Consider the following 26,511-nt stretch of genomic DNA (forward strand, 5'->3'; position numbering starts at 1 on the left):
CAGGGCGGCTTCCATGAGAACACGCCCGGCCTTGACCTGCCCATGTGACAGGTAAGGAATCGGATGGAGCCCTGTGAAGCCAGAGCCGACCCAACATGGCTGTCCCAGGAAAGGGGTGAGGCCACCCCCAGAAGTAGAGGGGCAGGAGCATCCTCGGGACCCCACCTGGCTTAGCGTGAGGATGGAGCAGGCCTGGGGGGTGGGAAAGAGCTCTGGCCAGTGGGTGGCCTGAGGTCCAAGCAAAGGAGGGTCAGCAGCTCTAAAAGGTTGTCTTGGCCGAGGCCCAGAGCACCCAGGCTGGGTGCCCGCCACACTGGTGGGGCACAGGGGGAGGCACTGACGGCTGCCCGCCTTTGGCCTGAGCTCCACTGGGGGCCGCCGGTGGGCAGGGATGGGGTGGGATGGGGTGGGGGGAGCCTGTGCTCTTGGAACCCTCGGGGCTGGGCCACCGAGTCTTCAGTCCCAGAGGGCACTGACAGGCCTGAGGGAGCCTAGAGAACCAGGCCGCAGGGACGAGTCCCAGCTTGGGCATGGAGGTCCAAACCAACGTGGCCTCAGCAGGGGCCATACGTGAGTGGAGGCAGTCCATGAAGAAGGGCCCATGGAGGCTGTCCTTAGAGCCTGGGGCTGGGAGGGGGGAATCTCCTGGGGCCCTGACACATGGGGTCGGCCAGGCTGGACATGAGGGCTTATGGGCACGAAGACACCTGGGGGAAAGGACGCCTACCCCACACTCAGTTTCTGAGAAGTAGTTGCAGGCCGGGCATGGGGCGGGGGGCAGCGGACGACAGGATGTCATGCTGGGGGCTAGGCCTGCCATAGGCTGTGACAACCACCTCCCCCCCATCGCAGCTGGCAGGGTCTGGGGACCCAGGTGCTTTAGAGAGGCCTGAGGTAAGCCTCCTGCTCTCGTTCAGCATGCAGGGAAGTGCTAGCTCCTCAAGTTGCAGGGCAGGGTCCAGGCACCCACAAGAATGCCATGGGGCTGGGGGGTGGGGTGCCGAGGACTCTTGGGCCGAGACCACGAGTAAGCAGTCTGTTCTGCTCAAGGAAATGCAATACTTAAAGGTATTCCTGAATCCTCAGAGGCTTTTTCTTGGCTACTGAGGTCCGGTTTGTCCTGGGAGGTCCTGCAGCTGGAGGGCAGTGAGGAGGGTTGCCCAATCCTGCTCCCTGCTGTTCCCTGTGCCCACACCCTTGGGCCATGCCCTGGCTGCCTGGAACCCCACTCAGGTAATGGCGGTGTCCCTGCAGGCTGTAGGGAAGGAGGGGGAAGAGGCCTGGCCAGACCGGCTGGCCATGCCACTGCAGGAGGCCCCACACCTCCTCCCCAGTCCCAAGAGGGCCCGAGAATAGCTCAGGTGAGACCAGGCAGCCCTGGAACCACACAGACACCACCAGTGCTGCGTGAGCCTCCAAGCCATGGGGTCACAGCTGGCCTGTCCCACGCTGCCCTGAGTCCGCTTCCTCCTGGATGCCCCTGGAAGCCGGCTGGGCCCCCAAGACTCCACCCTGGGAGAAAGCAGGAAGAGGAGAACTGGGAAAGGGAAGGGTCACAGAAACAGAAGCTCTGACCCCAGGGACCACAGCACACAAAGGACACCCTAGCCAACCCAGCCTTCTGTTGGGGAACCTCAGGGGGGAACCAGGAGCTGCCAGGCACTGTCCAGGGCAAAGAGAAGGGGCCAGCTGGAGGCCCCACAGCCCTTACAGGGGCATCTGCAGTCAAAACCGGAAAGCAACCTGACGCGTTCATTGCAGCCTCCCCTGGGTCCCTGACCCCTGGAGACCTTTATGCTGGAAGCTCCATGCCGGCGCCTGGGAGCACCGTCCTGTCCGTTGCCTTCGAGAAGCCCTAGTTGCGGTGGATGCCGAGTGATAGGCTGGGCCACAACACCAACCCAACCGTAAGGGGGACCCTCCCCAGACCCCCAGCCCGCGAGGCGCACTGCCCCCGCCTGCCATGGTCCCTCTGACTGCCTGGCCCCCTTGCTCGCGTCCGTCATTGGCCTCCCCAGCTGGGCGACTTGCACCCCTCTCGGGTGAGACGTTGTGAGGAAAGCCCAGCACTGCATCACCAGGCTGGGAAGGCAGGGACGCTGTGTCCCTCTGCCTCAGGCCAGCCAGGTGATCGGTGGGGATGTGATCTGGGAGTGACCTGCTGGGCGAGCCCTGCCCCAGCTAGGCTGGACGGAGCCCCCGAGGCTGCCTGGGAGGGGCAGGGAAGCTGGAGACTCTGGCCAACGCCCCATCCCCTCCAGGCCATTCCATGGTGGCGCCTCCCCGAGCCGGGCTTTCCTGCCCCCACACCTCTCAGGAGGGGCCATCAGGAGGGCCCACAGCGGCCAAGCAAAGGGCCGGCCAGCGGGAGGGCCCATGGGGGCCATGCACAGACATGCCAGGACCTGTGCAGACCCGCTCCCATGCTGGCCCCGCAGCGCAGCGTGGCCTGAAAGGCTCGTGCTCCAGAGCTGGGGCCACCTCTGTGGGAGGGATGTGACGGTCCTCGCCACACCTTCCAAGCTTACACACCAGCACCGCCCACCTGGCTGCAGCAGAGATTGGGCCGCATAGGACCACCTGCTCCAACCTGGCTTGGTCCAGAAAAGGCCACTTTTGGTCACAGTTATTTACACCTGAAATGCCCTAAGCGGACAGGGTGGCAATGTGGCAGCGTTGAGGGCTGGGCCTGCCCCAGGAGAGCCCTCGCACTGCAGGGGCACGGTGATGCCCCCCACCCAAGACCTGGAAACGCACCTCCTCCGAGGCTGGCTCCTACTATGCAGAGCCACAGCTGAGAAAGGCACCAGCTCAGTGTAGAGTGACAGACTCTCAGGACAAAACGAGACTCTGGGGACAAAACGAGAAGTGCTCGCTTTGCTGGAAATCTCCTGCCTGAGCCCCTTCACACGTCTGAGCCTCAAACTGCTGCCAGCCACTCCCTGACCCCGCCTACCGCTGGGTCCCACCCTGCCCTTGAGGCCCACCCACACCCCCAGCCCACCAGGCACAGGGGCCCATAAGAACCACAGAGATTTGAGGATGATGGTGTCCTGGGACCTGGTTGGACCTCGAGGCGTCCCTTCACCTGCAGGTGGTCCAGCACTGACCTCAAGCTGGCAGCAGAAGCGGCCAGGTAGCAAGGCTCTCACTGCCCCCTTCCCTGTGGCCTGCAATACTTGGTGCCCCTTCTGGGCTGTGGCAATTTATCTCTGGGTCCGCCTTCCCCCATCCCGGAGTCGGGGCGGTGCTACCTTCCCATGCCTGGCCCCGAGCAGGCCTTTAGCTGTGCACACGCACGGCCTGAGGAGGACCTACCTGCCCGCCCACACTCACGCCTACCCCTGGCCATGCTGGCCTCTGGGCTGCAGCGGATCTCCAGGGTAGGTCCACCAGTGAAAACCCAAAAGGCTCAGGGCGAGCAAGGGCCACAGCCTGGCTGCACAGGAACCACAGGCCGCCACACCACAATCGGCTGGAGGAGTCTCAGGCCAGGGTCAACTCCATTACCGCTGGTCAATCCTCAGCCCCCGTGTCCCCTAAGTCCCCCTCTCTGTGAGTCCGCAAAGCACCTGCTGCTTCCTGAGGCCACACAGCGTCTCAGTGGAGGGCGTGAGGGCCGGAGTTACGTCGGAGCGAGCAGCTGGCATGCACACGCGTGCTCGGGCCTGCACACGCCTGCGCCACACACTCGCCGGTCTCCCAGACTCAGACACTCAGTGGGCAATTCCCCAAACACAACCCAGGCAAGCCTGCCACTTGAAGAATGCCTGATGGTATCTTCACCACTGATGAAGTCTGAGCTTCCAATAGGCAAAATGGGAATTTGGAAAACTTGTGTTTGCCAGTTTGAGTTCAACCAGTGCCCAGAAGACCAAACGCACCTCCTGGATGAGAACGAGAAACATCCGTGTAAGCCAAGTCCTCGCTAACGACGACACCAACAAACCAACTCTTTTGGTATCGAATACTGGGACGTGTCCATCTGAGAACAGCCTCCCTCAGCTAGCTTTCCTGCCTTTCAAGACGTTTTAAAACCACACTGAGCAAGAGCTCTTCCCGGGAGCAACAGCAGAGGCCCAGATAGAGCCCCACCGTGTGCGCCGACTCTCCACTCCCAAGTTGGTGCAGCATGACCCCCAGGGCTGACGTGGGCACCGCGCAGAGACCTCCTTCCGAGGACGGCGTGTGTGGGTGTCAGGGAGCAGAAGCCTGGGAGCACTGCAGGATGAGCCAGCGGACAGCCGTGTCCGGAAGGACACGAGGAGAGGGGCCCTGCAAGGTGGCACCACCCCTGTGTGACTGCAGGAAAAGCAGCAGACCAACCCCAACTGGGGGAATCCTAGAGCAATCCCTGCAACTTTTCTGTAAATAAATAACTTGTCTAAAATAAAAAGGTTATTAAGAAAAAGAAGATTGAGTGCAAAATATTCAATGTGCAATGGATCTTAATGAAACCGAGTGCAGAGATGTCAGCTTCCACGATGCCAGGAATGGGTGTGAAGCGCCTGCTCGCGCCTGGGGCCGTGGTAAAGAAGGACAGCCACGGTCACCCAAGAAGACCCTTAAACACTCCTTCCAACCGCTTCTCTGTGGGAGGCTGGATTTTCCTCGCATGCTTCAACCCAAACAAACAACATATCGTATCGCAAGGGAGGGAACGCCGAGCGGCTGAGAATCCAGCTGTCTCCTCCTTAAGCCAAGTATGAAAGAGATTTGCAAATTAGTTACCCTTTTATAGCACATTATTTATATTAACTCGCAGCAGGTTTATTATCTTTAATAGAGATTTTCAAGTACCCCAGGATGGAAGCTATCAGCAGGCACAGTCCACAACGACAGGAGACCCCATCTTTTGGGGGTGTGAGGTCCTGCCTGTGGTCAGACGGGGCGACTGTGCAGCCGTGAAACAGGCACAAAAGCTGGGCTGGCCTGGGCAGGTCCTGTGCCCACAAGCTTTCTCCAGCTGCCCATGTGGGGGCTCGAATAGCAGGAAGGACTAAACGTTTAACGGGACTTCCTATTCTCCCCTGTCCATAGATGTCAAGTTAATTTCCCAGTGAAATCTATGTAGGTACACAAGGAAACAAGACTGAGCTGTCCTGTCCTCATGACCTGCAAATGGCCACCGGTCACCCAAGTCACCAAGAACCTGATGGCGCTTGCTGGCGAGGCGAGGGCACCTGTGTGGAGCCCCCGAGGCCAGAGACCACCCCACATTCCCTCTTCTTCCTTGGTCAGCAGCTGACCACTCCCCTCCCTTCCCTGGCATGGAGGTGTTCCAGCAGCTTCCAGGCCTCCCCAAGGCCTGCAGCCCCCACTTGCCCCTCAGAGGGTGCCTGGCACCATGTGTGCCCCCAATGGCCCCCCACCCCACACCCACTCTTCCACTGGGTTACATCACTGTCGGGTCAGAACAGGAGCCTTGGACAAGGCGTAGAGGCCAACGTGCCTGCTCGCAGCCCCACAGCAGGCTGGACACGGTCTCACTGTTCTCACCGCGGCAGGGAGGAGGGCGGCAAGGGCGGTGTGTACAAAACCCAGCCTGGGCGGTGCAGCGTGGCAGGGTGGCCAGACCCCTGCCCGCAGATTCTGCAGGTGTGACTTCTGGAAAAGGCACGTGGCAGCCTGAAGTGCGGGCAGGGAGCGCGCTCGGAGGACTTGCCAGGCCCAGCAGCACAACCGTGATCCGAGGAAGTGGCCTGCCCACCCCCCAAGGCATGTAAGGAGGGCTGGCTCCCAGGAGGACGGACACTACCCATGACTATCCCTGCCGTCCCAGGCTTTGTGTAAGGACCAGCACATGGTCAGGTGAGGATGTCCTTTCATGGGCAGGGGCCCGGCACTCCCCGATGTCCAGAGGACAGTGTGTTGAAGGTGAGGTTGGGAGGAGCCACACGCTCAGACACAGCGCCCCCCACCCTATGTGCGTGGGTGGTGCCACCTGAAGCCCCCAGTCGGCTACTGGTCTTTAAAAGTTTAGGGGAACCCTTCAGATCTCAGACCCTTCAGATTAAGGGCTGGCCAACAGTCTCCCGGCAGAGGGCACAGACTCAGGCGGTTCCCGAGGGGGTGCACTGCCCCGTCCCCACAGGCTCCTGGAAACGCCTCTGCGTGCAGGGCTCCAGGGCCTCCGAGACGCCAACAAGCCCACTTGGTGCCCAAGGAAGATGGTAGGGAGGCCCGGGTGAAGGGCCGTAAACCAAACCCATCCTCGAGAGTGAAAACGTGAGTCTCTCCCAAGCAATCCGCGCAACAGCTGGGTCGATTCTGGGCCGTCTCACTGGAGAACCTACATTAGTCTCGGAACATTCCGGCAGACAGCTGGGCTGCCCAGCCATGCACAGCTGCTGTGGGGCGTGGCTCTGAGGGAGCAGGGGCTGAGGTTTGGGTCTGGACATCACCAACGAGGACCCCCGACCCCCACCAGGTGGCCAGGGCAGAAACAAGGAACGCTCAGGGGTCATGGAGGCCTGGGGGCGGCCACTGCACCCGAAGGACAGTTAGCTCCTCTAGCCCTTCCCTGGTCTTCTGGAAGCTGGCCATCATCAGAGGGGCACAGAGCCCAGAGAGGATGTGACAAGCTCAAGCAACCAGGTGGCAGGCAGGTGTTATGAGGCCAGGCCCTGAGCCCAGATTGCTCTGAAAACCCAGTGGCCACATTTTAAAAGAATGATACCACCATGGAAGAGTGAAGCCACTAAGCTCTCCTTCAGTCCAGGTATAAATCCAGCTGTTTAGGGTAAAACGCCTAGCGGCTTCTTTAAAAGACAAAAAGAAATAGAAAACATGTGCCCCCCTCGCCTGCCAGAAGCGAGTCTTGATGTGCACACAGCAGGCCCACCTGGGCACCCCGCAGGCGTCCGTTCACAGGCGCATGCACAAGCACGGGCAGGGGGAGCAAGAGGCCCGAGCAATGGACATGCTCGCAGGGTGGACCCCAGAACACAGCCGGCAGAGGCTGGTCCTGAGGGTGCAGACGGCCAGCTTCCCTCCCCAGGCGGCTGGGGACAGGCAGAGCAGCCTTCTGGGGTAGGGTGAGGCCAGTACAGGTTACGGTCCAGGTCCCGCCTGCAATGCTGAGAGCTGTGTTTCCATTTGGGAACAGCACCTCACGAGAGGGACATAAACACGCTCGGAAAATGGATGCGTGCTCCACATGGCAAAGTGCTTCGGGGCCATGGTCTCACATCTGCAAACCACTGAGAACGGAGTGACAAGACAGAGAGACAGACAGACTGACGGGTAGGTGATAAAGCGGATGCAGAGTTCCAGTGGAGTGCGTTCACAGAACAGTTCTTTCCATGCATGACGAGGCTGGACACAGACTTGGGGCCCCAGTATCCTTCTGAGGAGGCTGTTACAAAACTACACACATGACAATCACACAACCGATGACCGTGACGCCACCATGGAAAGGGAAGGGACCCTTCCCTGGTCCCCGGTCCACACGGAACAGAAGGAGGCCCACCGCCCCACCGTGTAGAACCACCCGCCCTGGCGTCAGTGCAGTGTGAGGGCACGCTCACCGCCGCGCATCACAGCTGAAGCCACCAGTGCCAGTAAAGCACACCATCCCCAGGCCAGGTGCAGGGCACGCCCTGGCTGCTGACCAGGGTCCAGGCCTGGGAGAGAACACAGCCAGGTTGCTGACTGCACTCCCAGCCCACCAAGGCTTCGAGGCATAAGGTGAACTGAAAAACACCAGAGCCAGGAGCGGCAATAGCTGTTCCGATGCCGGCCAGAGGAGAAGGCCAAAACCAAGGGCCCTGGGGTGGCCAGCGGGAAGGTAGCAGGCAGGGCACCCCACTCCCACAGAGCCCCAAACAGTGCCACCTGGCACACATGCACCCACACCTGCCCAGCCCAGCTGGAACAGACCCAAAGTGGGGCTCCAGCATTGCACAGACCCCAACACGGGACCCAGGGCCCAGGTCACACAGCAGTCCTTTCTCAAGACCTTAGTTCCATCCTAGGAAAATCAGGAGGTGGAGCTGGCCCGTTCCGGAACCCAATGAGTCCACGTCCCCCAACACTGAGTCTTACTCCCTGAGCTCTCCGTGCGCCTGTGCATCACCACTTTGAAACTCCAAGTTGGCTGAGCGGCTCAGACCGTGTCCCACTGCCTCTGCTCTGCCCCAGGGACACACGTGATGTCGGCGCCACGGAGACCTGGCTCCAGCCCTGACAGCTCAGAGCACCGCGGCGAGGAAGGCACGCAAACATCGTGAAGTCCAACGTCTCCACAAGGAACTTCTGGAGAAGATGCTCAAGTTTAACTAACTCAAATGCTTCTCCACCCCAAAGGGGAAAAAGAGGCAGCTGTTACCACCCGCGTGACACAGGAAGGAATCTCTACAGGGAAGCATGGAAGGGAACGTACTCACCAGGACGTGAGCAGCGAGTGTCAGCCCCATTGACAGCCCGAGGGGAACTGAGCTATTTCAACTGCCCCTTACTTTGTCAAACGTCCACACTGGGGTTACACTCCACAAAGGAAGCTACATTCCACAAAGTTCTCCCATCGTCAGTGTGATTCCACAAATTTTAATGCCTTTACAGGGCTGCATGGCCACCACCACAGTCCAGCTCTAGACTGCCTCCATCACCCGGAAACACCCCTTTGGCTGTCTGCCGTGGTCACTGTGGCCCCTGCCCCGCCCACCACTGCTCTGCTTCCTGTCTCCACAAATTTGCGTTTTCTGGACAAGCCCCATAGCTGACATCATAAGGCACATGGACTTCTGGGTCTGAAGGCGCCCGCCACTGTAGTTTGTCCTTTTCAATGCACTGTGGGGGTACAGAGGTCTGTCCATCGGTCTGCCACGGGCATGTGGCTATTTCTACTCGATGGTTATCACGAACCCCAACTACCTGCCCTCGTGTGGACGCACAGCTTCACTTCTAGGAGTGCAACTGCTGAGTCTTATGATAAGCTGATGTTTAACTCTTTCAGTCTCTGTCCAACTGCTTTCCAAAGTGGCTATACCATTTTGCATTCCCACAGGCATTTACACAGTTCTCCACATCCTTGCCAGCACTCGGCACTGCTGCACCACAGCCATTCTGGTGGGTGTGTGGCCTGCTGGGACTTGTTTTACGGCCTAGCATACTGTCTGTCTTAGAAAATGGTCCATGAGCACTCGGGGAAAAAAAACATGCATTCTACAACCCTTACGCAGAGTCCTCTACCAACATCAGCTACGGGGACTGGGCTGAGAGTGGTGTTTGAGCAATCGAGAATCTTCCTGATTTTCTGTCCAGCTGCTTTACCAATTATTGAAAGGGGTTACTGACACCCTCTGAAATTGTTGAAATTCAACAATTTGCTTCAGGCATTTTGCGATCTATTGTTATAATTCATAACTTCTTCCTGATGTAGCTGATACTTCTATCATGTATTATCCCTTTTTGGCTCTACCAATTTTTTTTTTTTTGTCTTGAAGTCCACTTTATCTGATATTATTACAGTGGCTCTGGCTCTCCTATGACAATTACTTAAATGGTCTATCTTTTCCACCTTTCATCTTTTTGATCTATTTGTGTCCAAACTAGGAGAGTCTCTTATAGACAACATATAATGAGCTGGATCTTGTTTTTTAATCCCTGTCTGTTAATTGGGCTGTTTAGACCACCCACATTTAATATAACTATTGATCAGCTGGTTTTACATTTGCTATTTCGTGATTTCTTTTCTACATGTCTTCTGTCTTTTTTGTTCCTTTTTCCTCCCTGCAGAATAATTTTAAATTGGCATGTTGGAAAGGGACAAATACTGTATGGTCTCACTGATATGAACTGACATTAGTGAATAAACCTGGAATATTTCGTTGGTAACAGAGACCATCAGGAGATAGAAACAGGGTAAGATATTGGGTAATTGGAGCTGAAGGGATACAACAGGACTGAATATAAAAACTCAGAAATGGACAGCACAATACTACCTAACTGTAATACAATTATGTTAAAACACTGAATGAAGCTGCATGTGAGAATGATAGAGGGAGGAGGGCTAGGGGCACAAATGAAATCAGAAAGAAACATACATGATAAAGATTGAGATGGTATAATCTAGGAATGCCTAGAGGAGTGTATAATGATAGTGACTAAATGTACAAATTTAAAAACTGTGCATGAGGAAAAACAAAGGAATGTCATTACTGCAGGGTGCTGAAAATAGATGGTAATTACTATTTTAAAATTTCAACTTACGTGTGAGACTAAAGCAAAAAATATTTACTTGGTACAAAATTTATATTTTGACTAGTGCATCTCCTAATGTAACTTATGTTGATAGCTTGAATGAACACTGTAAGTACTTGGAATCTCAGGTAGGACATGAGATTTTGTTGGTTTGTCCAGAGTGATGCCCCGATGAATCCCACAGTGATTTGATCAGTGAGTGGAAAAGTATTTGCAAAGTCCCCTTCGGGGAATGGTGAGAATGGGGAGAAATTCAACTTCCCCAAGTTGAATTCTTGATATTCTCACAAGCAGTGTGGACAACTAAAGCTATAGGCTGAGCTTTCAGTCTTGGGGTTTGTTCATAAGAAACTTAACCCTGCAAAGGATAGGTCAAAGCTACTTAAAATTTAGCCCTAAGAGTCAACCCCAAGAGTGCCTCTTTTGTTGCTCAGATGTGGCCTCTCTCTCCAGCCAACACAACGAGCAGTCTCACCACTCTACCCCTCTGTACGTGGGACATGACTCCCAGGGGTGTGGACCTTCTTGGCAACGTGGGACAGAGATCTTGGAATGAGCTGAGACTCATCATCAAGGGATTGAGAAAAATCCTAGAATGAGCTGAGACTCAGCATGAAGGGATTGAGAAAACCTTCTCGACCAAAATGGGGAAGAGTGAAATGAGACAAAATAAAGTGTCACTGGCTAAGAGATTCCAGAGTCGAGAGGTTATCCTGGAGGTTATTGGCATTACGTAGCTATCACCTTGTTATTCAAGATGTAGAGGGAACTGCCTGAAAATGTAGAGCTGTGTTCCAGTAGTCATGTTTCTTGAAGATGATTGTATAGTGATACAGCTTTCACAATGTGACTGTGTGATTGTGAAAACCTTGTGTCTGATGTTCCTTTTATCTACCTTGTCAACAGACGAGTAGAACATATGGAATAAAAATAAGGAATACGGGGAACAACTTAAAATAAATTTAGTTTGAAATGCTAGTGATAATTGAAAGTGAGGAGTAAGGGGTATGGTATGTATAATCTTTTTTTTCTGTTACCATTTTATTTCTTTTTTGGTTGTCTTTTTATTTCTTTTTCTGAATTGATGCAAATGTTCTAAGAAATGATGAATATGCAACTATGTGATGATATTGAGAATTACTGATTATATATATAGAATGGACTGATATGTTAATGCTTTTGTTTGTTCTTAATTTTTTTAAATTAATAAATAAATAATAATTTAAAAAATTGGCATGTTGGCCTTACACAGACACTTAAGCCAAAGACGAATTTTAAGCCAAAGAAACTTGGCCCACATAAGCTATGCTCAGAGTCAACTATGCCTTTTGATCTGCCCCTACCACGGATGTGACAGCGCCCTTAGATGCTGGGGGAGCCGCTAAGCCATGACACAGAGGGGTCCCCAAGGGGGTCCTGAGCCAGGAGCTCAATGGGGACTCAAACATGAAAACCAGAACCACTCTAGAATATATTTCCAGGTTTACAACGTCTCTTGGGGTAGACCTAATCCTATGACTCTGCCAAAACCTACAGCCACCCTTCTCCAAAGGACCAGGCAGGAATAAAACATCCTACCTGGGGACTCAGGAAAGACATGAGCTACACACATGACATCTTATTTTCAGCTAAGCCGAACAGCGAGGGGCAGGCATTAGCACTGCTTCCACAGTCACTTCCCTTCACTGTGCTCCGAGCACAGAGGCCAACTCCTGGATATACATTCTCTCTCAGCCTCCAGTCAACCTCCAAGGTTGAGCCAAGGCAACAGCCATTTGCCCAAGATCACGAAGGGAATGTGATGTGATCCTGCCCATCTGCCTCAAAAGCCAGGCTCTGGGTATGCTCTCACACTGCTGTCGGGATGCTGGACGAGTCCTTCCCAAACGCTGGAAGACTTCTCTTGTCCTACAAGACCACCCCACCCTGTATGCTTGGGGTGACCTCTGTCCCCAGCCCCTCCTGTCCATTGCATGCCACCGGACACCATGCCAATCAGCTTCAAGCTACAACACTGCTTCCACTAAGTGACCTTAGTTTGGAAGCAAATGGACACAGTGGAGAAAAGTCAAGAGAGCCCTGCAGTTCAGTACCAGAAAGATCTGGGTTTGAGTCCTAGCTCTGAAGTTGCCCAACATAACCTCTTCCTTACCCGAAGGACAGAAGACACTAACTCACTTGATGGGGTGGGGGTGGTTATGACAGGAGAAAATACAGGTGACGTGCCTGGAGCCCAGGAAGGACCAGGACACCTTCCACAAACACTGGTCTCTCTTCCTGCTCTGACTCCAAATCTGCCACCAGCTGCTCCTCCCTGGGGAGTTCTGAGCTTCTCTCCTAGCTGAGAGCCGAGGTAGAGGAAGGGAGAAATTTTACTTTATGAACTTTAAAAGAGTTCTTGATTTTAGAACAGGGGCTGCAGAAAGTAAAGCCAGGCTTCTTAGAAAAGCCCCTCTGGCCCATAGCACACCCCCAGGCCAGAATCCTCCCCCTGTGATCTCCAGGTAGTAAAAATTAAAAGCCATGATTCCAATAGCCTGGGTTCCAAATTGGACTGAACAGGAAGAATGTACAGGAACCAGGAACCTCCACGGGGTCTATCAATACCCAACAGGGAAGGTGAGGAGCCACGCGCTTCTGGCCGCTGACCTGCTCTGCATGGGCCACCCCTGGCCTTTTGCACAGGGGTCTCCTGGTGGTCAGTGGGGAGAGAACGAGCTTCTAGGCTTTAATTTCAGAGCAATGAGGCCAAAGAGCAGCTGCCTCAGGGCAGGCTGAGGAGACCAGGGCCACACCTCAGGGCCCTGGAGGGGAAGCTCTGGCGAGCTGGTTTCCACCAGGGTTCCAAGGAAGGCGGCTCTGCAGGGACAGGTGCTAGGCTTCCTTTCTTCTTTATGAGAAGAAGAGGAGGAGGCTTTCGAATGAAGAAATGGGGTGGGAAAGCAAGCCTTATTTCTCTCTCAGCCTTTGTGTTAAGAACCTCAAGAAAGCTACATGGTGGAAGTCACGCTTCAAGCAATGTGCATGGACTAAGGTGAAACCTGGCAGAACACAGAAAGGCAAGCAACGCACAAACCTTCGCCAGGACCGCACACCTGGCGGGGAGTGTTGGAAAAAGCCCTCCCATCCCCACATTCCGGGAGACGCCGAAGGAATCTCTCCTGGGAAGAGCTAGTGGTACCAGAGGACAAACCGGACTGCTTCTCTCTGCACACACGAAGCTCTACAGACCACAAATGTGGAGCTCGGCACACAGCAGGCACCTGTTTACTCAGGGACTGCGGGGGGCAGAAGCATGGACCCCGAGTGCCATGCTCCTTGGAGATGCACCTCCTGCACTGACGGGGACACGAGCCCCCAGAGGGACAGCCGTGGCCAAGATGGTACCACAGCCGTCCAGAGCTGATGCTGGGGCTACCAGAGTAGCTTCCTTCAGGCCCCGCCCTCCGCCACCTTCCACTCACCTTAGGGAGGGGTGCTTGTCCAGAGGCCCGGCTCCCGCTGGCAGGCCTTCTGTGCCCGCAGTTGTGGCCTCGCCTCTTAACAACCCCAGGGCCAGGCCTGCTCCTGCTTCAGACTTCACTTTCAAGTCTCCGTCAGTCTCTGAGTCCAGGGCTGACAACCCTCGCTCCATTTTTATTCTCTTGCTCTCGGCATCGCCCTCAGCTGGGTCCCGTTCAAGCGCTCGCTTTTGACTTCGTGTCCGGCATGCTTCCTCGGTCATTCTGAACTTTTGGGGAAGGAGAAAAAGGTAACATTTTAACTCTACAGAATGAAGTTGCTGTCCTCTTGGAAACTTCTCAAAATGTGAGTTTTGGGTGTCTTCCTCCCACGTGACAATGGCAGAGCTGCCACAGCCAAGGCAAGCCTGCTCAAGTGCTGCAGGGAGGCCCTCAGGTCCTGAGGGCTTGCAGCAGGCAGGGACCCTGCCCCCCACCCCACCCCCTGGGGACAGAATTCTGTGTGCTCTGACTCAGGAGCTAACAGAGGCCAAAAGCATCTGCCTATGGAGTTTCGAGCACCCGCATGTGACAGCGAGTCTGGAATCCAAGGGGGCGGTCACGCTGTCCCAAGAGCACCATCCTGTCCACTGTGGGGACACGAGGTTGACATGCTCTTCTCCTGTTCCCTGCTCACCTGGGGGGGACCTCTAGCCCTGGGACTGCCCCTGAGGCCACCCCTGAGTGGGGCCGAGGCCTGGCACGCCCCCAGGCCGCTGCCCTGCACCTGCGGCACACACATGTCTCGACTTAGGGAAGGAAGAAAGAGCTGAGTCAGGTTTTGATCCCATGACATCACTGGGCTCCACATGACCCTTCCCAGGATGCAGTCGGAGAGACAAAGCACTTTCCAGAAAACCAGTCTGAGCCGGTTCCAGACGACAAGCTGGAGTGCTGTTAACCCTCGCAGGGACGGGAGGAGGCAGGAGACAGGACAGCAGCGGTGTCTGCGGGCGGCCCAGGCACTGCCCCATGTGGGCTGGGATAGGCCGCATTCTTAAAGGGGCCGCAGGGAGGGCCCCTGACCCTGAGCCTCGACGTCCCTAGGGGAGTGGGCTGCAGAGAAGAGACTGGTAGCTGTGACCCCAGAGTGCCTGAGGACAAAAAGAGTGCAGCCACCAGGATGGCAGCCGAATCCCACAGGAGCGCTGTTCTCCAAGGAAGCATGGGGACAGGGAGGGGCTCCTTGGCTGAGACCCAGGCAGGGCAGCCAAGGCCGACGGGCAGCCCGTGCCACTGGGGCTGGCAGGCACTGCAAGCCCTTGGGAACTTCCGCCTGCTGGGTGCTGGGTCTCCACAGCAGCCATGCAAGCACCACTGTTTGCCACCCCAGGGAGTTTGAGGGCAGTTTGGGGTAATGCAGGGGTCACTGGGACATAGGGGACACTCTCCTGACCAACTCATTTGCAGCCTCTGACCTAAGCAAATTTCACAAACAAGCCACAACAAGGCAGGGTCCTGCCCAAACCTGCCCTTCCATGGACTTCACTGAGAAGGCTAAAGTGGCTGCATCCTCTTTTCAGACCCCAGTGGGGCAGCCCAGAGGCTCCTACCACATGCACTGCCCAGTCCAGTCCCCACGGGGTGTGGGCTCAGCCAGGCCGGCTCCATCTTCGCCTCACCCTGTCTCTGGAGGGCGGGTCCCCTACTAGCTCTTGGGCTGCTGGGCTGGCCCGCCCAGGCCTCAGTGCAGCTGCATTCCCGCAGAGGGGCTGCCCTCCTGCCGCGCTGGCCATGGACCCCACATCGTCCCAGAAGGAGGCACGAGGACTGCGACGTGCACCAGGGGCTCCCTAGCTGGGGGCGGGGACAAGCCTCCGCCTCCTCCCTTGTCGAGGGAGCCACAAGCACCTTTCCTTTGGGGGGCAATGCTAAACCAGGAGTGCCACAAGAGGCTGTGAGCTGCACCAGGGCCCTGGGCCTGGGCTCGGTGGGGGGCAAAGGCAGGGCCAGGAGGGCACCCAGTTCTTGTGGAGGGCCTGATGCCAGTGGGGTGACTCCTACCCTCCCCAAGCTCCCCTGAAGCGGCCTCTGCCCCAACCCCCAGCCTTCCATACCCTGGGCTTCTTTCAGTAAAGTTCGCCCGTGCCCAAGACCCCATGGTGCATCTGCCCCACGGGATGGCCAGGCCGTGGGGTGCACTACGCACCACCCCTCAGGCCTCCCTCACTGACACAGCACAGGGCAGCCCAATGCACACAAGCCTGAGGCCGTGAGGGGTTCAGTCCCTGTGCTGCCCCCTCCCACCCCTCCTGCCGCAATCGGGCCGCTGGTCCCCATGGAGCTCCCCCACCTGCGGTCTCCAGCAGAGGGCCCTACAGTGGCTAGCGTGTGCCTGCGGTGGCACAGACACCATCAGGAGTTAAAGCAGAGCAGAGACTTGGGGCTCGGCTGGGCCTGGGCACAGACTGGACAGCGGCTATGGCACCCACCTGCCCCATGCCCCTTCCCTGGCCCCAGCCCCAGTCCCAGTCCTGGGCCCTGGGCTCCTCTTCCAGGGACCACAGCACCCCTTGTCCCCCAGAGGACATGGTGGCTGGGTGGGGGAGAGGCCCTCCCCCAGCATGGCCACGCCGCCGCTCTCAGCCTGCACCCTGGGGCCCTGCTCCATAGCGATGTGCTGTTGCCTTAGCAAGGCCCCTGGGGGCCGCGGGCCCAGTGTGTGGGAGCGGGTGGGGGGGACTCTGCCCCCAGACAGGGCAGGTGTCCATGGGAAGCTCCCTCCTTCCTGGGCAGGAAGGACTGAGGCCTTGAGGCAACGCCGCCCACAGCCCAGGGAGAAAGGCTGCATGGCGACAGGTACCGACCACAAACAGCCAGGTCATGGAAGCATAACAGGAGGGGGGCATTAAAGGGCCCACGGGAGCCAGTGAGAAGGCTGGGCTCCCCCTGGAGAATTGGGATGCAGCTCCAACAGCAGAGACCATTAAACTGCAGGCCTGTCCAGGGCTGGCCGGCTACTCCTCAGGTGCCACTCATAGCCCAGGGGGACCCTGCACCGCTAAGCCCTGCGTGAAGAGGGGATACAGAGGTCCCAAGGTTGGAGCCCTCCTACCTCCTCCTCTCTGGAGGCCTTCCCAGCAAGGATGCAGTTTACCTACAGGAGGTGAGGCAGGGCTGGGCCTTAGTAAAAGGCTGCCTGAAAGCCCAGGCAGAAAACAAGCTCTCCTACAATAATGGGAGGAGGGAATTATGCTGGAACCGGAATTTTTAACCGGGAGACCAGGAGACCCACAGAACGTGCACAGCCTAGGCTGTCAGGGCCTCTGAGCCCTCCGGGAGAGCCTGGTCCAGAGCCGCCGGGGGGACACTCAGCAGAAGTGATGGGGACACTTCACCAACATTAAATGTGCAAAGGACACTGTCCTCAGGAAACCAGAGGACAACCTGCGGAACAAGAGAGCACTTGGACACCTTGCCTTGCAAGGATTTAATATCCAGAATGGAAGAAGAGCTCCTACACTCAACCATGACATGATCGACTGCCCCTTTAGATAACTGGGGTCTGGGGACGCGAGGGTGCTGCGCTGGTGGAATCCCTGCCTGCCGCGTGGGAGGCCCGGGTTCGGCTCCCAGCCCACACACTTCCCAAAAAAACAACAAAAGCAACAACAATAAAATTCAGCAAAATGGTGCTGCAATAACGGAATAGTCACGTGGAAAAAAACAACAAAATGTGATCCCTACCATTCAGCATACAAACAAGCAAACAAAAAACTAAGGTCTTGAGTAGATACTTTTCCAAAGAAATGAAAACAGTCGACAAGCACATGAGATGCTCAGTACCATCAGCCATGGGGAAATGCAAATCAAAACCACAGTGAGCGGGCCCTTCCCTTACCACCATGGCTATTGTTAAAAATAAGGAGAAGGGTGGCCACCAGGGCTCAGTGGCAGAATTCTTACCTGCCATGCTGGAGACCCGGGTTCGATTCCCGGAGGCTGCCCAAGCCAAAGAAAAAGAAAAAAAGCAAAAATAAAGGAGCGTCGTTGTGAAAACCTTGTGTCTGATGCTCCTTTTATCTACCTCGTCAACAGAAGAGTAGAACATATGGAATAAAAATAAATAATAGGGGGAACAACTGTTAAAATAAATTTAGTTTGAAATGCTAATGAAAGTGAGGGGTAAGGAGTATGGTATGCATAATCTTTTTTTGTTTGTTTTCATTTTATTTCTTTTTCTGCTGTCTTTTTATTTCTTTTTCTGAATTGATGCAAATGCTCTAAGAAATGATGAATATGCAACTAAGTGATGATATTATGAATTACTGATTACATATGTTAATATATAACATATTTTAGCTCGTTTGTTAAATTTTTTTAAATTAATAAATAAATTTTAAAAATAATAATAAAGGAGAGTAAGTGTCGGATACGGGTAAACTGGAAGCCTGTAAGTGCTGTGGGAATGTAAACGGCGCCCTGGAACACAGCCTGGTGGTCGGATAACATGTACAATGCTCTGTGGCCTGGCTGACCCCCCCCAACCCCGACAGGGACACGTTCAAAACAGCTGAAGGCAGGGTCTCGGACCCAGCTCTGTTGACCACACCCAAAAGTGGGCAGTAGCCCCGGTGCCCATCGCAGGCGGTTGGATAAACGGACCACAGTTCCCCCCACAGCCACATAGAGGAATGACGCTCAGGCCCACACTAAAGCACCCTGGAACCCCTTCGCCGGGCGAAGGGAGCCGAACCCCAGAGGACAGATGTTACAAGGGTCCACTCACGTGAAATACCCAGAATAAGCAAATTCATAGGCAGGGAGTGGGTTGGAGGGTACTGGGGTGGTGGGTGGGGATGGGGCCACCGCTTAGCGGGTGCAGAGCTTCTTCTCTGGAGGATGACAACGCCCTGCGGACACAGGCTGATGGGGGTGCAGCACTGTCAACACAACACCATGGACCCGCACACCCAAAGCGGCTGAGGCGGTAAGTTCTACATCACACAAAGTCACCACACCAAAAAGCAAGTGGCACAGCTGATGTTGGTGACAGACCTAAGGCATCTTTCCCTCTCAGCAGTGCAGTGAGCGAGACAGACGCCACCCCGGCCCCCGGGAGACACGCAGGCTGATGGTGCGGTGAGAAGACGGCACGGGGGGGTGCAGGACACGGCTGGAGCAGGTGTGGCCCGTGCACTCCTCCCGCCTGAGCGGAGGGGCGCCTGCATCCTGCAGCTCAGATGGGGAAGGAGAGGAGCGGGTTGCTGAGGCTGGGCCTGGGGGTGCTGCAGACCCCTGGCCCCTGGCAGCCAGTATCCCGCAGCAGGTGTGACGAGGCACGAGGTCATGCTTGGGGGTTTCTGCCTGAGCAACTGGCGAGATGGATGCGACTTCAGCTGAGATGGGGGAGGATGGCTGGGGGGCAGCTGGAGCAGATCTGAGAGCCCAAGGTGGGCGCAGACCACTAGGAGGGCAGCAGGGTGCACGGTGCTCCTTTCCCTGGGAGGATAACGGGGCCTGGCTGTCAACGGGGTCCACAGGCTTGGGCCACACGTGGCCTGCCAGCTCCACAAGGCACCTCGGGGTGGGGCACAAGCAATCAGGAGGCTCAGGGCACAGACAGATAAGACGACACAAAAACGCGACCATATGCAAAAGAATGAAAGAAGACCCATCTCTCACACCCTATACAAAAGTTAACTCAAAATGGATCAAAGATCTAAACATTAGGTCTAAGACCATAAAACAGTTAGAGGAAAATGTTGGGAGATATCTTATGGATCTTACAACTGGAGGCGGTTTTATGGACCTTAAACCTAAAGCAAGAACACTGAAGAAGGAAATAAATAAATGGGAGCTCCTCAAAATTAAACACTTTTGTGCATCAAAGAACTTCATCAAGAAAGTAGAAAGACAGCCTACACAATGGGAGACAATATTTGGAAATGATATATCAGATAAAGGTCTAGTATCCAGAATTTATAAAGAGATTGTTCATCTCAACAACAAAAAGACAGCCAACCCAATTACAAAATGGGAAAAAGACTTGAACAGACACCTATCAGAAGAGGAAATACAAATGGCCAAAAGGCACATGAAGAGATGCTCAATGTCCCTGGCCATTAGAGAAGTGCAAATCAAAACCACAATGAGATATCATCTCACACCCACCAGAATGGCCATTATCAACAAAACAGAAAATGACAAGTGCTGGAGAGGATGCGGAGAAAGAGGCACACTTATCCACTGTTGGTGGGAATGTCAAATGGTGCAACCACTGTGGAAGGCAGTTTGGTGGTTCCTCAAAAAGCTGAATATAGAATTGCCATACGACCCAGCAATACCATTGCTAGGAATATACTCAAAGGACTTAAGGGCAAAGACACAAACGGACATTTGCACACCAATGTTTATAGCAGCGTTATTTACAATTGCAAAGAGATGGAAACAGCCAAAATGTCCATCAACAGACGAGTGGCTAAACAAACTGTGGTATATACATACGATGGAATACTATGCAGCTTTAAGACAGGATAAACTTATGAAGCATGTAATAACATGGATGGACCTAGAGAACATTATGCTGAGTGAGTCTAGCCAAAAACTAAAGGACAAATACTGTATGGTCCCACTGATGTGAACAGACATTCGAGAATAAATTTGGAATATGTCATTGGTAACAGAGTCCAGCAGGAAGTAGAAACAGGGTAAGATAATGGGCAATGGAAGTTGAAGGGATACAGACTGTGCAACAGGACTAGATACAGAAACTCAAAAATGGACAGCACAATAATACCTAATTGTAAAGTAATCTTGTTAAAACACTGAATGAAGCTGCATCTGAGCTATAGGTTTTTGTTTTGTTTTGTTTTGTTTTGACTTTACTATTATTACTTTTATTTTTGTCTCTATATTAACATTCTATATCTTTTTCGGTTATGTTGCTAGTTTTTCTAAACCGATGCAAATGTACTAAGAAATGATGATCATGCATCTATGTGATGATGTTAAGAATTACTGATTGCATATGTAGAATGGTATGATTTCTAAATGTTGGGTTAATTTCTTTTTTTCCATTAATTAAAAAAAAAAAAGAGAAGGGGTAATTGGAGCTGAAGGGATACAGACTGTACAACGGGACTGGATATAAAAACTCAGAAATGGACAGCACAATACTACCCAATTGTAATGCAATTATGTTAAAACACTGAATGAAGCTGCATGTGAGGTATAGGTTTTTTGTTTTTTTTTCTTTCTATTAATGTTTTAATTCTTATTCTGTTGTCTTTTTATTTTTTTATTTCTTTTTCTAAATCGATGCAAATGTACTAAGAAATGATGAATATGCAACTATGTGATGTTATTAAGAATTACTGATTGTACATGTAGAATGGAATGATTTCTAATTGTTTTGTTAATTCTTTTTTTAATTAATTAAGAAAAAAAAAAAAAAAAAACGCGACCAAGTGCTCACTGCTGGTGACCCCGGGTATCCAGGTAGGGATACACTGGAGTCTTCTATCTTGTTTCTGGGTTATTTTTGAAACGTTCCTGGAATTTGAGATTATTACAAAACAAAGGTTTTAAAAATGTTCTTTTCCAACCTACAAAAACCTGAAAGAAACCTGACTAAGGCCAGCAGCAGTCAGCCATGAGAAGGCTGTAAGGAAGGTCTGATGTCGGTATCGGACGCTCCTAGGCTAAGCTGTCTCGAAAGGGAGCACATCAGCCTTGGTGTCAGAGGAAAGGAAGGGAGCTGGGGGTGCCTTGCCCGGGGCCAGAACCGCGAGGTGCCCCCTCGGGAAGCACAGGTGGGCCCAGGTGTGCAGAGATGGCTCCGGGGGCCCCGCCTGGGGGCTGGGTAGAGAAGGCTCCAGTAGCCCAGGCCTTGTGGGAGGGAGGAGACCAAGGGGGCAGACGCAATGGCTCCCACAGGCAGACTGAGGGCAGGGAGGGGACCCCGTGCTCTGGAGGTCCGTGCCCAGGTGGCCCCACAACCCCTCTAGGGTCACAGGCCACAGGGACTCGTGCCCCTCAGGTGCCAGCAGAGCCTCCTCCCCCACCCAGCCTCTGGCCCCACAGTTGCCCTGAGGGCCCCTTGCCCCCACCTCACAGGCCCTGGCTTGGACATCAACGGTGCAGCCTCGTCGGCCCTGACCCCACGCCTACCCACATAGCTTCCCCATCCTTGTTTTCAGGGCGGAGTGAACACCAAGTCACGCTGCACCTGCGCATCGGCTCCGTGGGGGGGTTGGCCAAGGAGGCAAGAAAAGCATTCCTGACTCGTCCTCCTCAGCCACAGGCAGGTGTGTGTTGGGGCGGCCCTCACGGGGGAGCAGGCCAGCAGCAGGACGGCACTGCCAAGGTGCTGGGAAGGGACGAAGGGTTGCCAGGAGGCTGGGGGACGTCCCTCCATGCCCCAGCGCTGGGAACATCGCTGCAGGTTAATGATTTCTCAAAAGGTGCCCGGAAACCTTACTATGCAGCAATGAAGCTCTCATGGGCCTAAAAACTAAGGACACCCTAGGAGAAGGGAGGATTGCTGCTGCCGGCACGGTAAGAGCATGAAGCACTGGGTCGGGCTGTGGACACCAGGGTGAGATGTTCTCTGCCCAGCGCTTGGCCAGGATCAGGACAGGGTAGGAGTGTGCAGCCGCTGGGGGCCACACGAGCCGCCACGGGCTGCAGACGGCACTTGTCACCACAACTGAGTTGGGATGTGAGAACACAAGGTCTACCTGGGCCTGGGGTCGGGGCTGGGAGCAGCAGCCTCCAGCGCCATGCTCCACGTTACGCTGCTGGCTCTACCACGGCGCGAGAGGCTGGGTGGGGCCCAAGGACACGTGCACAACACTGTGACCACTGCACGCAAGGAAGACCACAGCCTGCGTGTCCATGCCATCGCCATCCCCCGGGGAAAAGGCTGGCAGGGGCGGCCCCAGCCCAGAGCCTGCCACGTGGCAGGTACCTGCTGATATCTGATGGACAAGGCTGCAGATCTTACAGACAGGAGCTTTCTGGGCGGCACCAGGCCCAACATGCAAGCCCCTCTCGACATGGGGACTCTCGGGTCTGGGCTCTGGCTACTCCTCTTGGCTGCTGGCAGAGATGGTGACGGCCGAAGCCTAAGGCCGACTGAGTGCTTATCACGTGTGAGTGGCCTCGGATGAGGCCCTGCCTACCCGCATGCAAGCCCTGCAGCAGAGGGGGAGAAGCGGCTCAGTAGGGCCAAAGGGCACTGGTGGAACACAGCGGGGGCGGGGGCACTGCCAGCCCAAGCCCCACACTGGCCTGGAGCCCATGCTCCTCACACCTCCGTGGACCCAGCCCCGCTCTTGTGCCGGGAAGGACCCAAAACCAACTCACCAGCCCCAAGACTTGCAAGGGACATAGCAGCCCTCAGAAGGAAGCTGGAGCCCGACTGCCCCCTGACTCTCACAGAAGCCTGGCCAGACATTAAACAATCACAACCAGGACAGGCTTAACAGAACGTCCTGAGCAAAACCCCCACCCTCCACTGCCTGCTCTCATAGTGCAGTAACTTCTGCTATGACAGGACAAGCACGTGCCTAAAAATCAGCGTGTGATATAAGAGCGCACAAGCCACAGGGCTCGTGGGGAAAACAGGGCTGGGACACAGCACTCAAAAGCTTCAGGGTGACTTGAGCGGGAGCACCGGGATGCAGGGCAAATGGCTCAGAGGCCCCTAAACCCTGTGCTCATGCTGGCCTCAGATGTGGCACGAGTCACGGTGAGTGAGAGGGCTGAGGAAACGCAGTGGAGGATGGAGGCCTCACAGCAGGGTACACCGGGGGGCTGGTGGCATCTCTGGCGGGCAAGCTTGTTCTGAGTGCTGGGCCGAGGCCGCTTTCCGCTGGGAACAGTTTTCTGGGTTCACCTATTGCCAGTGCCTTTTTTTTCAGGCACCAGAGTTGCATTTTCAGCTCTGTGGGTCAGAAGGTCTCAGTTGCAAAGACTCACCTGTGCAGGTGTGGCCCAAACGCAGCCATGGACGGTATCTTTGCAGAAGGGCAGGGCCAGTTGCCAGGAAAACCCTTTTCACCACAAGACGCCAACAGCCCGTGGCCGAAAGCAACAACTGTGTTACCCAAATTGCTCCTAGCATGCGTGCATGTCAATAGCGTAGGAAAACATGTGTTGTAGCAGAACTGACTGCACAGAGCTAAGTTTTGAAAAAAGGACTTGAGCTTGTAAATTTGATCTGAGGTTGGGACTCAAGTTAACACTTTTGACAAGTCAGAAAAGACTGTTCCAGAGAACTCACTGCCGTCAGCTGGCTTCAGCACAGGCCAGCCCAGGTCCTGAAAACCCCCGTATGGGGACACTCACGAGAAGCAGGCCACTCGAAGGAGGGAACTGCAGAGGAAACCTGCTCACGCAGGGGTGAGCTTTAATGGTCCCAGAAAAGACAGGCCTGTGCATTGGGCAGGGCAGGCCACGCTGCGTGGGGACGAGGCTGCGGGGGTGGGGAGGGCCGGCACACGCACCAAGTCCCACCCGGCCACCGACTGATGACCACCCACATCTCTCTGCGACAACTGCTGGGCTGGGCCCCCGATTTGGGCAGGAGACCCTTGGGCCTGACGTGCCCACAAGTGGAGCAGAAGCAGACAGGTATGTGGAGTTTTCAAGAACACTGTGCCTGTCGCCGCCTGGTCCCCGCGTGAGCGTGCTGGGGAAGAAGACAAAGTGACCTCAACACAGCCCCACCGCGGCCTCCATGGGCTCAGGCAACAGGCCCGGGTCGACCCTGAGACCAGGCGTGACTCTCTTACTTTATCTCCTGTCTCTCCCCTCTCCTACTCTGGAGTACCTGAGTCTGTGAGCAAAACTGCCATCCACACCCCTCAGGGAACTTAGAGCCTCAGATGAGAGAGGAGAGAAATCGGACTAGCATGCAGGAAAGTTCTGAGGACAAAGGTCACCGCGGAAAGCAAAGGGACAGGGGCTGAGAGAGGCTGGGAGGGGGGGCAGGAGCCAAGGGGGGTCAGAAGGAACTCGCTCAGGACAGTCATTGGAGCCCGAGCTTCCAGGCCCTGTAGCTGGAAAGAAGTTGGGCCTGGCCTGGGCTCCCCGTGGTCAGCAGGACGCCCCGAGAACCGTGGGAGGAGGGCCGACTGTGCCACGGGAGCCAAGGCAGCCGGCACAACATGCCTGCTGGACCCTCCTCACCATCAGAGGCGTGGCACATGCTCTCTTCCTGCTGTGGGAGCTGTCCCTCGGCAGCCCACCTCCCTTCGACCAGCTGCCTCTGGGCTCTGAGTGTGAACGGTGCTGCCCGAGCCGCAACAGGACAGGGTGAGGTGGGGGTAAGGTGCCCCCAGGGCTACCACGTTCCTGGCACCGGCAGCAGATACAGCTCTGTTCTTCACCCCTCTTGCCATTCCAGATTCTGCAGAGCACTCAGAGAAGGCCCATTCAGGGTCTGCCTGGCTACGGAGCCCCTGCCTCGAGAGTAAGGAAGCCCCATAAGTCGGAGAGGAGACAGATGCTAGGACCAGACCCGCCCTACCTGGGAGCACACGAAGGGGCCAGAAGTGTCCTGAGAGTGCCTCTGGCCTTTCCACAGCTCCTCTCCCCGACCCCTCGCTCCCTCAAGCACCACCCATGCTGCCAAGTTTACAGCCAGTTAAGAGAGAGCAGTAGAGCTTTTCCAAATTCCCAGCATACAGCCACACTAGTTTCAGGTTGAAAATAGACAGTAATTCAAGCTTCCAGGGAAGCCAAAGACCTGACTGCTCTACGAAGTTCACCCGGGGAAAAGCAGATGCAGGGGACAACTGGTTCTGCCCCCCAGAAGAACCCACTCCCTGCCAGTCACACCCATCCACTCGGCGCTAGGTGGGCTGTGGCAGGCCCCCACACGCAGCCTTCCGGGCTGGGCAGATGTGGGGGTGGCCCGAGGTCCTGCTTCCCAGAAGCCACGACGCCCAATGGGGGCCAAGTCAGAGGGATCTGCCCTGCGGGCTCTAGGGGGGTGAGGGCATGTCAGGGAGGAGAAGGCGGGTTGGGAAATGCTTTACTAGAGCTGAATCCCAAGGTGAAGACAAGTGACGAACAGAGCAAGGCTAGGGAAAAGGTGAGTGGCGGAGAGCCCATGGAAGGTATCGCCAAGGAAGAGCCGATGAAAACTCTTCACGAATCTTTGCTGAACAAATGAGGTCGTTCGGAAGGCAAAGGAGACGCTGGGGGAGGCAGGCGGGTCGTGCGCGCCCGGGAGAAGCTATGGGGGAGCCGGGCCTCCCCACAGCCTACGGGGTGCTCCAGGGCCAGAAGGCAGCAGGCCCCAACCTCCACAGGACTTGCAGCGTGGCTGCTCAGTAACGCCTTTGGGAGCCTCTACCGTTACCCTGAAGAGGAACCGCTACAGGCCCTGCGGCACGGAACCAGTCGCGCTAACAGCCATTTTTGGTCTTCAAATCTGGGCTGGTTTGAAGCTGTTAAGCCAGGTCCTTTAATCCTCATTCAGTATTGCTTGGGTGGGGCCTTTATGATGGTTTTTGTGGAGATGCAACATCTACCCAAGGTGGGGTCGCTTACTGGAGCCCTTTAAGACAGAACCATTGCCATGTTCGCCATGTGCCTTCCCAGCTGAGAGAGAAATCCTGACCGTCATCAGCCTTCTTGAACCAAGGTATCTTTCCCTGGATGCCTTAGCTTGGACATTTCTATAGACTTGCTTTAATTTGGACATTTTCACAGTCTTAGAACTGTAAACTTGCAACTTAATAAATTCCCCTTAGTGAAAAGCCATTCTATTTCTATATACCGTATTCCAGCAGCTTGCAAAATAAAACAGAAGTTCTAAATGCAAATCTCACCTTATGGTGTGGTGGAGCAGCGG

At 55.1% G+C, this 26,511-nt stretch overlaps 1 protein-coding gene across 8 annotated transcripts in view; it reads right to left on the reverse strand.

The window, feature by feature from the left end:
* The window catches only part of GATAD2A (GATA zinc finger domain containing 2A), a 75,370-nt gene that overhangs the window by 12,655 nt on the left and 36,204 nt on the right, over positions 1-26,511 (reverse strand). For 4 of the 8 annotated variants that reach the window (XM_077122056.1, XM_077122057.1, XM_077122058.1 and 1 more), the window contains exon 3: positions 13,668-13,933. In XM_077122056.1, coding sequence (XP_076978171.1) covers positions 13,668-13,927 — 260 coding nt within the window. In that variant the 5' untranslated portion in view covers positions 13,928-13,933. Of the gene's footprint in view, positions 1-13,667; positions 13,934-14,340; positions 14,514-26,511 lie in introns of those variants that run through there. The other 4 variants (XM_077122060.1, XM_077122059.1, XM_077122053.1 and 1 more) reach the window with 3 other exon arrangements.

This window comes from Tamandua tetradactyla, chromosome 11 (genome assembly GCF_023851605.1).
Source record: "Tamandua tetradactyla isolate mTamTet1 chromosome 11, mTamTet1.pri, whole genome shotgun sequence".
Taxonomy (NCBI): domain Eukaryota; kingdom Metazoa; phylum Chordata; class Mammalia; order Pilosa; family Myrmecophagidae; genus Tamandua; species Tamandua tetradactyla.